A 12,116-nucleotide genomic window follows, 5' to 3' on the forward strand; every position below is an offset into this window, starting at 1 on the left:
TAATTTCGATCGAACTTCAGGTAAGTTCTTTTGATCGTTAAATTATATTTCGGCATCCAGTCCAAAGATGTTAATTATTTCACCATGTAGATGTTTAAAGTTTCCTAGGAATATGAATTGAAAATTAAATACCCTTTTTCAACATATTTATTTATGAATTAGTCAAACAAAAATACAATTTATTCGTCAGCTTGACGACATTATTAATGATTCACGAACAAAATATGTGTATTAGAATATTAAAAATATAAGGATATAACATAACATTATAAAATGAAAAAAGAAATTTAAAAAGAATATATATATAAATGTATATATATAATCGTCAAAATTGCCTCCCTATATTATACTTATCTTAATAACCATTTTATGATTTCAAAATGCTTAAGGCAAACTTATCGTGATTTACAAGGGGACGGTTGTAGAATCTAGCAAAAGTTGACGAGTTTTTACTCCAACCTGCAGAATCCTTAATTAAATCAATTGAGACACCCGCTCTCCTAGCAGCGGAAGTAGAAGCATGACGACTTGAGTGAGGTTTAAAAATATTCGTATCAACCCCAGACAAATTTAGGGTACTTTTAACCCACCGACTTAACGTTTGTTTAGAGGCGATACGGTGTGGTTTCTGGAAGGTTATAAAGAGATAGTCGTCATTATCCTTCCTTACTTTTTCAGTCTCCTGGATATATTTCTGTAAACAAGAAACCACGCACAATTCGGGAAATTCATTAAATTTTGGAATAATTAAGCAAGGTTGATTAATATTTATGTTGGATGTCTTAATCCGATCTTCAATTAAAATTTGAACACCACCGTCATCATACGGTAGTATATTTTTTAGTTTAATGAGAGATATCGTTTGTAACCTTTGGCCGGTAACCAGGATCAAAAGGGTTACTAACTTAAATGATAAGCTTCTTAAGGAATCTGCAGGGTTGTTTTTGAAATAGTCCAGAACTCTTTTAGGATCCCAGGTACAAGTGTACCTAGGTTTTGGTGGCCTTAGTCTTAAAACACCTTTCATAAATCGTTTTAATATCAAATCATTCCCTAAGTCTCCCGGAAGTATTAATGATAAAGCAGCTCTATGGGAATTAATTGAGCCATAAACGCATCCTTTATTATCTAAGATTGATTGGAGAAAAGTTAATACTTCCGGAACCTTAGCTTGAAAAGGGTGAATCTTTATACGATTACAAAACTCCCACCAAAGCTTATAGGTCACTCCATACTGTCTAATGGTAGCATTAGAAATTGAGTGTAAGGTGGTCTCGATAGCACATTCTGGAATGTTTCGAAACTTCATAGATTTCCGGATAGTCTCGATGCTACCAATGTAAGGTTCGCCCACAGTGGGTGGCACTCCTGGCTAAAGGGACAAAGCAGTAAATTAGGATCAGGTGTAAACCGGATAGGCTTCTCTAAGGAGAGCTTCATGAAAAGTGGAAACCATGCTTGAGATGGCCAATATGGTACTACCAAAATACCTTCCGCTTTATCCTTGATTATCTTTTGGAGAACCCTCAAAATTATGGCAAAGGGTGGAAACGAATAAAAGTAAATATTTGACCAGCAAATGGTAAACGCATCACATGAAAGAGCCTCTGGATCTCTCAACCAAGATACAATTTAGGGCATTTGTAATTGTTTCGGGATGCAAAGAGGTCCACCTCAGGGTTACCGAATTTTTTTTTATTTTAGCAAATGCGTAATTTGCCAAAGACCACTCGGTTTCTGGTTTTAAAATTCGTGATTCAGAATCGGCTTCCCAGTTGTCCTTCGTATTTACATAAGAAGCGAAGATCCATATATTCCGTTGCTCGCACCATTGCCACAATATTCTGGCCATGGTATTTAAATGCTTATACTGAACACTACCCATGCGGTTTACACATGCTATTGCGGTTGTGTTATCGCATCTTATTAGTATATTGCAATTTTTTAGATTTTTAGCGAAGCATTTTAACCCTAGAAATATTGCTTGCAATTCTAAAAAATTTATGTGATATCGTTTGTCTTCTAAAGTCCACCAACCATGTGTTTTTTCTCCGTTGCAACAGGCGCCCCAGCCCGAAAGGGAAGAGTCGGTAAAAATTTCCAACTCGAATGAATCCTGTTTGATATCGTTACAGGCCGTTTTAATATTGTCCCGCCACCAAGAAAGATCGAAATTTAGTGATATCGTCATTTTCGCATTGAAATTCATGTTATTTTTACGAAGAGCGGTTAACTTTTCCCTTTCTAAGGCTTTAGTATATAGGAATCCGTATTTGATAGCAGGGCATGCAGAAATCAATAAACCTAAAAACTGAGCAAATTCTCGTATTTTCAGTACTTTTTTATTTTGAATAAGCAGAATGCACTGATGGATTTTTGTTCTTTTATCATATGGAAGCTCAATTTTTAATGTGTCTGTATGAAAAATAAATCCGAGGAATTTGCAAGTTGTCGATGGATTTATAGAACTTTTCTCCCAGTTAATCACAAACCCTAGAGATTTTAAGATATTTATGGTAAATAAAATTTTTTGTTTACAATCTCCCAATGATTCCCCGAAAATCAGAAAATCATCGAGATAATTTACACAAATGACTCCTTTAGATCTCAATTCTTGTAAAACTGGTTTAAGAATTTTTGTAAATGCATGCGGGGCAGACGATAGCCCAAATGGAAGACATGTAAACTCGTAAATTTGGTTATTAAAGGAAAACCTTAAAAATTTCCGATGTTCAGATGTGACTGGTAATAAGAAATATGCGTCCTTTAAATCAAGGGTTGCAAGAAACCAATCTTTTTGAATCATTCTCAGAACTGTACGCGTGTCTTCCAGCTTAAAGTGTGGAGCATCTACGTAAACATTGAAATTTTTTAGGTTAAGAATGAACCGTTTCTTCCCGTTGGCTTTTTCGGCCAAAAAGAAGGTAGAGAGAAATTGATCAGGAAGGTGGTCACATTTTACAATCGCCCCTTGTGTAAGCATTTTCGATATTTCTATAGAGGCTAATTGCTGTTCCACAGAGGACAAGGGTACTAACCTTGGAGGTGCCAGTTGAACAGGCTTTTTATTTAAAGGTATATGGTAGCCTTTAATCCATTTTAGGATTAAGGTATTTGACGTTATAGTAGTCCACTTTTCATAAAACCGAGAAAGCCTACCAGCAGATATATATTTACACTTACCTTATCTACTTCCTTCTCCTGTATCTTTCCTTGTAAGGTTGTTGTCGTGTTTCCTTTGAGGTTTGCCCTTTTGATCCGTTTCCCTCGGAGGACGGGTCGGGCGAAACCGGTTTAAATTACCGTAGATTTGATGTCCTTTCATTTGTCGCCCCCTCCTTTTTTGAATTGCCTTGTTAAAGCCATGTATAGATGGGACCGCTTTTAGGTCCTTACTTGCGGCTTGTATAGATTTTGCTGTTTTAACCTTTTCGCTCAGATCGGAGCCAAACAACAAATTTGATGGTGGGCATTTCTCCAGTATTTCTTTTGTTTCCTTATTCATGTAAGGAAATATGAAGCTGCGACGTGCCATCGATAAATCATGGTACAGGTCCGCTAAAAGGCGTCCTGCATCTGACATACACGGAAGCAGAACGTCTTTCTGTGTACTAGGTAGATTTTCCTTATCAGATAAAATATAATCAATGCCTTTACCTAGAGCAGCTATTCCTGTGCCTAATTTTGTTTGAAATCTGATATATGCGTCGTCCTTCTTCCGCATATTAAGGGGGATAATAGATTTAGATTCTGGGTTAATTGCCGGAGGTGTTAGTAAGGGACAATTAGACGGTATTTTGTATTTTTGTATTAATTTGGTACATTCGTTTTCGGTTAAACCATTGGTAATAAAGTGAGTCCAACGGCTCGCCAATGCCGAATGTATTGTCCCGCCGTCGCCTTGTTCAACACCTGGATCTTCCCCAAGAATATTTAGGACATCCTCTGGCAGTTGAACGTCATTATGAATGACTACTGCGTCGTGCAAAGACGCGTCTTCGTCCTCTATTAGTGAAGCCATGCCGCTCGGGCTATGGGCAAAACTATCATTTGGAGCGTTTGCCGAGTCGCACGGATCTCGGGCTGCACTTCGTGGAACGCTCGGCGATCGCTGTCGTCGTGGTGACGTGCGAGAGAAAGAGCGCCTTATGGACGGAGATCGTAGATTGGAGGGGGATCGCTGTCGGGTCCGCGAGCGTGACCGCCTCTCCCTCTCTGACTGCCTTATCGGTAGCGCACGCGCGCTAGAAGGTGATCGCCGTTGACGACGAAGCGGCGAGGCTGACCTCGAACGGGCCTTCCTATTACGCTTGTAATATTTTTCAAGCTTTTTTAGACGTTTTAATAGCTCTTTATTGGGTATACTAGTGTCTCCAGAAGAGTAAGATTCTCGACTGGAAGAGCTACGTCTACGTTTCTTTGATTTACCCATGCTAAAAGCGATTAATATTACGTAAATATGTTATACTTACGTGAACGTCTCGAGCAAGGTATCGGAGGTTACACGCACTCGCGTAGCACAAAAAGGCGAATGACCATATAGGACTGAGCGGACGACATCCAGAGATACCAAAAGGTGAGGAGGAAAATTGTCTTTAAAATATTGTGGCGCGTAGTACGAATTGGCGGACTACATGGTGAAATAATTAACATCTTTGGACTGGATGCCGAAATATAATATACGTGTTTAAGCGTTCTTTCGGAAACTTGACCGTTTTTTAAATAAAAATTATTGTAATATTTGAGGGATGGTTTCACCCCCTTGGAACTGGAATTTCGAAAAATCCCTTCTTATCGAACCTCTACACCCTAGAATCAACCTGTATGCCAAAATTGAGTTTCTTAGGTTGAGTGGTTTGAGCAGGATCGTGATTAATCAGCGAGTCAGTCACTTAAGAATTTTATTTATTGGTATAGATAATAACATAAAAGAAGAGAATAATAATTACGATTCTTTAAATATCTGAACAAACCACACAAAACTGATAAAAATAAATAGTTAGCTCTACTACGCCTCCACCTCACAAGATTAATCTCCTCAAATCTTCGTCCGATAAATAAACTCCAAACACCTTCGCTGCGTACGTGTATTTACTGCGGGAAAATATTTTCCGAACCGCTTCGAGTTTCCCGACTTTTCCGTCCAATCTGCTCGGCATAAAAGGCATAATCATTTGGCACTTTGACCGCCGAGCCGAGCCGGCTCTAACGTGGCTCTAATAGTGCCTGGTGAGCATAGAGCCTAGAGCCGGTCGCTGCCAAACGGGAGGAAAATATCATATTTCATCGTCGGAAATCGATTAAGAAAAGTTTAGTTCAAGCGGTGAGTTTTAAGAGTTCGGCTCAACAAAGTTGCTTTTAAATATTCTATAATTTTATTTTTCTATAGCTTTCTAAAATAGTTAATATAGAGGCCAATTTGACGAGCTTCTGGGAAACAAGGAATAATAATAATTAAGAAGAGCAATATTTATTTTTTCTTAAATGTGATAATATACAGAATATGTTTAAATTGATTTGAGGATATACAGGGTAATCCATCAGCGTTCCGAAAAAACTATTCTACAGGCTGGTCCGAACTGTATTTCGGAATCTTCGGCAGCGCATTCTGCAGATAAAAATAAGTAAAAAAGTTCGTATAAATGTATGTCCTAAAATGCTTCGTTTCGGAGATACAGGGTGTAGGAGTTTCATTTTTATTTCGATTTTTTTCCAAATAGTTTCTGAAGTAACGTCAATATTTGGATGAAAATTGGTGCCTGGGAGTTTTTTGACATGAGAAATTTGATTTTGACGTCGATATGACTCCTATTTCTGTGACTTTTTACGTATGTCTCTGTAAAATCCCCACGATTAACCGTTCTCAAGATATTTAGAATGGAAATAGTAAATATATACATCAATATATACATGTCAAAAAATAATGTTGACAAAATAATGTTGAGTAGGTTATTTGACTGAAATGATAAAGCAAACTTTTATTTTTTAAATTAATCATAACTCAAAACGCTCAAGCGTTGTAACCAAACCTCCTAACATGTCAGAAAAGTGTATCAATGCTGAATAATCGTTATTTTTTTAGGTAAGGATAGGCTTTGGATTCTGCTACAAAGGATCCCACTATATCTTCAGGTTTCCCAAAACGAGTTTGTAAAATGTAGATTGTTTTTTCCACCAGACCATTTGTCATTAACAAACCTTACACTGCTCTTTTTGCGTCTCCAGTCAGACCAAGTAATTTGGTAGTATTATTGTACTGAGATATGAAGTGGAACCATTCCCTAATATTTCCTGTAAAAATTGCTAAATATTTATCAATTGTTTGACGAGCTAAAGTAGTTCTAATGTCAACATATTCCAAAGTTGTTTTTAAACATGTTTTTGTATTTTCCAAATCGGGTGTACTGTAGTTTTCTTGTTTTCTGTCTTGATTTTCTTTAATTTCTGTGTTCTCTACCTTTTCTACGTTCTTTGGTTGTCTTGTTTTTCTCTAGTCTGTAAGTTTCTCTTTTCTTTGTACTTCATTATCTTGATTTTCACGACTCCATCTCAACCAATTTCCCACATAATTTTCATTCGCTAGTCTGTCTTCACTTCTTCTGTTGCTGACCTCTTCCAAGAGTAGCTCGTTTATCTTGTGTTGTTGTTCCGTCCGTATTTTTGCTAGTTTCATGCGTTTTGCAATACGTTCATTTTTCTGATCTAGAAGCGATATTTGCGCGGTAAGAAGCTCATCTTCCTTACTTATTTTTTTAGCTAACTCCTCGTCCGCCTGTTTTAACGCCTCTAACCTCTTACTACTAACTGTACTAGATAAAGCAGAACGTTTAGAATGGGACTTACCCCTGGACTTGGACATCTCGCTGTCTGTTTGGCTTGTTACCCTGCTAGCTTGACTACTTGCCCTTGATGCACTGGTAGTTCCCTTCACAGTGACCTCAGCGTCCCCGACGGTTTCGGACATTCCTTGACGGTTTTCTGGTAAATTCTTGAATGTTTGGATTGTTGTTATGAGTCTTTGTGTCAGTGTCTTATTTTTTACTTTATGGTTTCTGATGTATGATTTTCTTCTTGTTTGATTATTGTGAACTTTTTTCATATTTGGGTTTCATAAAATAATTGTCCGTATTGTGTATGGTAATATTGCTGAAGCATAAAAATATTCTAGATAAATTTGTCAGCTTTAAATAAAGAAAATACACAAACCACAATCTTTATACAGGACCATTTTGAAGTCATTCGTCTAAAACATTAAAATATCAATATTTTACCTTTTTTTCTATCATTTTCCGTATCGCTTTCATACGGGCTACAAAACCGACCTTAATCTCCCAAAAGGGCTTTTATCAAGGCCATTTCCGTCCAGAGGGCGCAGTTGTCGTCTATACCGAGCATTGTGAGTGAAGGGGGAAAAGGGAGTATAACTGATAAAAATGGGGTTATGATATTAAAAAACTTTGGCGTTTTGGAGAACGAGAACGTGCCAGTTTATGTAATATTTTCGATAAATTTGTGTCTGTGTGTGTGTTGATATTTGGTCATCAATCATATTGTTTGATAGTGTCCGAGATGTGTAGATGCTTGATTTTTAATTAAATTGTGATATTAAAATATACAGAGTGTTATGTCGTCTCTAGTCTACGAGCATCTAGAGGTTTTATAACAAAATACTGAGAAATTTCGTTTAAGTGGAGACCTAAATTGTACAGGGTGGCGCCTCTCATACGACGGACGCGGAGGCTCCAAGGAGAACGATAGTTTGTATTGAAATGAAATTTTGCGGGCATATGTAGGTTAATTTAGAGCACTTTTTAAAAATATAGAGAGTTCTATAGGGTCTCCCCCCAAAAAATACACATCAAAGTTTTGTTTTTTTTGTAATGGAACATCCTATATATTAATTGATTTTCGGATTCTAGGAAAACATGAAGGTGAGTTTTATTAGAGGTTTTTACTTTGTATTTTCTTACAAAACTGAATATTGTATAGCCTATACAAATTTAATTTTTAATTTCTCTTGATTCTCATTAATAAATTATATATTACAAATAAAAAATATTTAAAAAAATACAAAATCTATAAAACAAATAAAAAACGAGTATACTATTTTACGATTTTAAAATTTCTTAAATATTTTCTTTCAATTTCTTCGGCATTTTCGTTTTATTTCGACTTTATTTATTTCTTGCCATTATCTGGAACCACGGTTCATTTGCTTTTATAGCCTCTCGTTCTGCCAAATAGGTAAACAACGAAAAAAAAACGACGACGATAGGCCATTTTCAATAAAACCCTATTGTTACTGCGACACGTTTGTTCTTGCTAGGCTCTCCTTTTTCTACCGATTTATTTTTATTTCTTGAAATGGCTCGATTTCATTTAAAAGTTGGGTAGTATTTGTGAAGATTCTCCAATTTTTTCAGCAGTTCAAATTTAAATAATTGGTATTTGAAATCGGTTTTCTTCAATGTTTTTTTTACAATACCATTGCAACCACTCAATAATATCAATTGTTTAGTAATGCCAATTACAACAACAACGGAATGTTTCGAAATATACAAAAACCCGAATTATTTAGTAGTTTTTCTCTGGCTTTACTTGATAATCATCCCAGTAGTGTGCATTCTTTTATGGGACACACTGTATTTACCATAATAATTAATGATGGAATAAATCTGAATTTACATTATGATTACTCTGATAAAATGTCATTTGTATTTCTCATTATCCTATATATCTAATAATACAATATATTTGTTTTCAAACGTCACAAAAGTATTAATTTTTGTGACGTGATTGGCAATATGAAAAAGTCATTTTAACGCCTAGGCATTAAAGTAATCAATTTTCGTTTTTTTTTTATTTTTTTTTTATTCAATCAACATTCAATCAGAGAAATGTAAAAACAAAATCACGGTGTTTTTTATAATAAGTCATTAGGTTTCTACACAGTATGGTAACAAAACTAAACCTTATGCCAAAATATCACATAAATTTTATTTTGAAATAATAGAGTTTGTTTCACAAACCACGATGACTTCTCGAAACCCAAGAATCTCTTAGAATTCGACTCTATTATAGGTATACATAAAAGATAGGCTAAACAATGTCGAACATAAACCAAACCTCGAATTTCTGCCAACATTGACAGACAAATCGAGAAGAAACTATTTATTTTTGACACTGCCCTCGGTTTTGGATAGATTATTATCACGTAACTACTGTGCGTCAAACACATCTGTCCGAAAAAAAAGGTCGCCTTTCGATTGTTTGGAATCGATATTTATCAAAACGTTTCGCCAAACAGTGCTATTGTGATTTATGTCGTTAATGGTTTGGTATACAGGGTGTAACAAATAGTCTTGCGAGTAAATTTCTACTTTATTAACTTCATGTTTCGGTAAAAACAAGAAAAAAATACGCCCTTAAAATCTGTGTACTCAATTTTGAATCACCCTGTATTTTTTGTTTCATATTGGTTTTATTTATGTTATTATTATTTTTGTAGGATTCTTAAGGTTCATTTAAAATTTAGCCATTGCGTTTGGTTTGGTTATAAACATTTTTTGTTTATTTATATTTTGTACCAAAATGAATTAAAAGACCATGGCTATTTTCACAACACTGCCAAAGACTACAAAGACGAGACAGCGGAACAGAGAAACGATTTAAAAAAAAAAGACAGACGTGGTCGCACTTTAAAGGGACAATTTCCAAGCAATTACATTCTTGCCACGTATAAAACAGTTAACTGAATTCAATAAAATATATCTTATTATAAAAATACCAATGCAATAAAATAATTACATTATATAATATATATGTATTAATAAGTTATATTCATTTGGATACTATTATAAATGTAATATTTTTTGTGTTACTAAAAATTTTACTGTAGTAAATTATAAAGTTTCCCAAAATTCAGGTAAAATTTTTTATACGTGGCAACATTGTATTTCCATCTGACAAGTTTATTTTCGCCTGCTAATGTTTTGAAAGGTTATATTACGAATTATTTCTTTAAAATTGCTTCGTTAAAAATTCTTTTCCGTATGATTTGTGAATTTGTCAAGAATATATTGAATACCTAGTTGATGTTTGGATAGAAAGAATACCTTCGAGTCGTTTCGATCTACCCGCAAAGAATACAAAAATACTATTTTAAGAAAATACCAAGTAGGCGACAACAGGCAAGTATAAATAATCAATTTAAGTAGGTAGAATAGAAACACAGTTGAATTTAAATATTTTCGAAAGCGTAATAGCTAATTGAAGGTTAAATTTTATTTAAGAAAACCAAGAATCATAGCTGTTCTGTTATGTACTTTATATGATGAAAATTTTCAAAAAACTATTTAAAGATTATTTTTAATATTCAATAATTATTATTGATATTTATATAAGGCTATGAAACCATTGTATATTAAATCATAAAAATATTTTTACTATGGCCATAACTTTTTGTTTATATTTTTTAGGTCTTGAAAGTGGAATTAACTATGTGGACATTATTTTCACAAGGAATATAACAACTCAAGAGAATAGACAAGATTGCTGCTCTTTTTGCACAACTAATTTACGTAAAGGCAATGATATAGCAGTTGCTATGGAAAAACTATTTAAATTACCTAAATACTATTCAAGAAGACCTTAGTTTCTTCAACGGATACGTCTATGAAACACTTTTGACGTTTTATTAAAATTATATTATATCAAGTCAAACTTCAAAATTAACAATTACTACCTGATAATATTTACTTAATAGGGTAAAACCAAAAAGCTTCAAACTGTCTGTATATGATTATTTTTTTTTATGTTTGTTTATTTTATGCTTAGTAAAATCAAAGAAGCTGATCTTTGTTTCACCCTGTATAATTCGGAGTCTATTACCACCACCACATACAAACCAAAATTCCTCGCACGCCTATCAAGTACACCAACCTTCAGGGTGACATATACACTCACACCAGCCCAACTACATCTGTCCGGGTCTCGAACCGTCGTCTCCGGCCCCCTCTGACGAGTGTCACAATATTCCCCCGGCCCCCTGTCGATCGCATTATGCGCCTTCACTGGTGGTAGAGTGACTTTACACTATTTTACATCGAAATCGCATATATTTAAGTTAGTGCGACCGTTGTCCTGTTTTTTCTTTGAAGAATTGCATTAAGTTGTCGCGAAGGGTCTATGAGAAAACGTAATTTTGTAAGAAAAAGTGGTCTGAAAGACTATGGGGGGTGTTTTGTCGTTATTTTCTATTGTTGGAGTGTTTTATGGTAATCGGTTTTTATATGGGGACAGAAATTTGTTATTGCGTTTTTTGATTTTTATCAAAAAAGGTTGTAATTATGGTGAAAAATTTTGAAAGCTGTCTGGTTTATTCATCCATTGTCTTTATTTGTTTAAGTTAGGAATAGAATATCTATTTATGTAAAGTTTATCCAAGAGAAGATACAAAACATCGACAGTTATTGCTTGTTATTTTAATTCACAGGTATAGTTTCTGTCATATTTCTATCATTCCTGGGTCATTCGACATACTTTACAATAATAAATTCATAACAGAGTTAAACTTCACTTTGGTCTCACCATATTAGTGTTTAAAGCGTTTAAAAATTTGAAAGCGAAAAGTGTTTAAAGCGTCTATTTTCAAAGTAATTATTGCTATTATTGCTTGTAAATTTAATTTAAATTTTATTTACTCAAACCCCTGATAAATGTGAAAAAGTGACGTTAAAAAAACTTAAGCTGTGAACTGTGAACTGCAAAAACCATCGTGGTATAACGTCGGTTTTCAATGTTCTATAGGTATTTCATACATGTCCTGATATAAAACAAAGTTTCTTATATGCAACACACTGTGTTTTATTTATAAAACTAAAAAAAAATAATAATAAATTTGAATAAATAATATATTTCGCGACATAATTCCGGAAAAAAATCGAACAGCTCCGAAATTATCAAAAGCTTTAGGTTGCGACCGTTGCAAGAATAGCGCCAAATAGTATTTACATTGTCCTTATGGGCACGTTCCAATCTAAACTTGTTCCATTTATCTAGGATTAGACGTATCTATGATAAAAAAATAAAGTATTTTCGAAGTTGTTAAATCTAAG

At 34.4% G+C, this 12,116-nt stretch overlaps 1 protein-coding gene across 1 annotated transcript; it reads right to left on the bottom strand.

Annotated features, from left to right (window-relative positions):
- Window positions 1-330: 330 nt before the first annotated feature.
- On the bottom strand, window positions 331-4,432 carry LOC115879107. The gene is made up of 3 exons (XM_030895753.1): window positions 3,397-4,432; window positions 3,184-3,236; window positions 331-1,372 (listed from the first exon to the last, which is right to left on the bottom strand). Exons 1-3 carry the CDS (start codon window positions 4,430-4,432, stop codon window positions 368-370), a joined length of 2,094 nt encoding a protein of 697 aa, XP_030751613.1. The 3' UTR covers window positions 331-367.
- Between the last annotated feature and the right edge of the window lie 7,684 nt (window positions 4,433-12,116).

This window comes from Sitophilus oryzae, unplaced genomic scaffold (genome assembly GCF_002938485.1).
Source record: "Sitophilus oryzae breed Bouriz unplaced genomic scaffold, Soryzae_2.0 scaffold_1576_pilon_pilon, whole genome shotgun sequence".
Taxonomy (NCBI): domain Eukaryota; kingdom Metazoa; phylum Arthropoda; class Insecta; order Coleoptera; family Curculionidae; genus Sitophilus; species Sitophilus oryzae.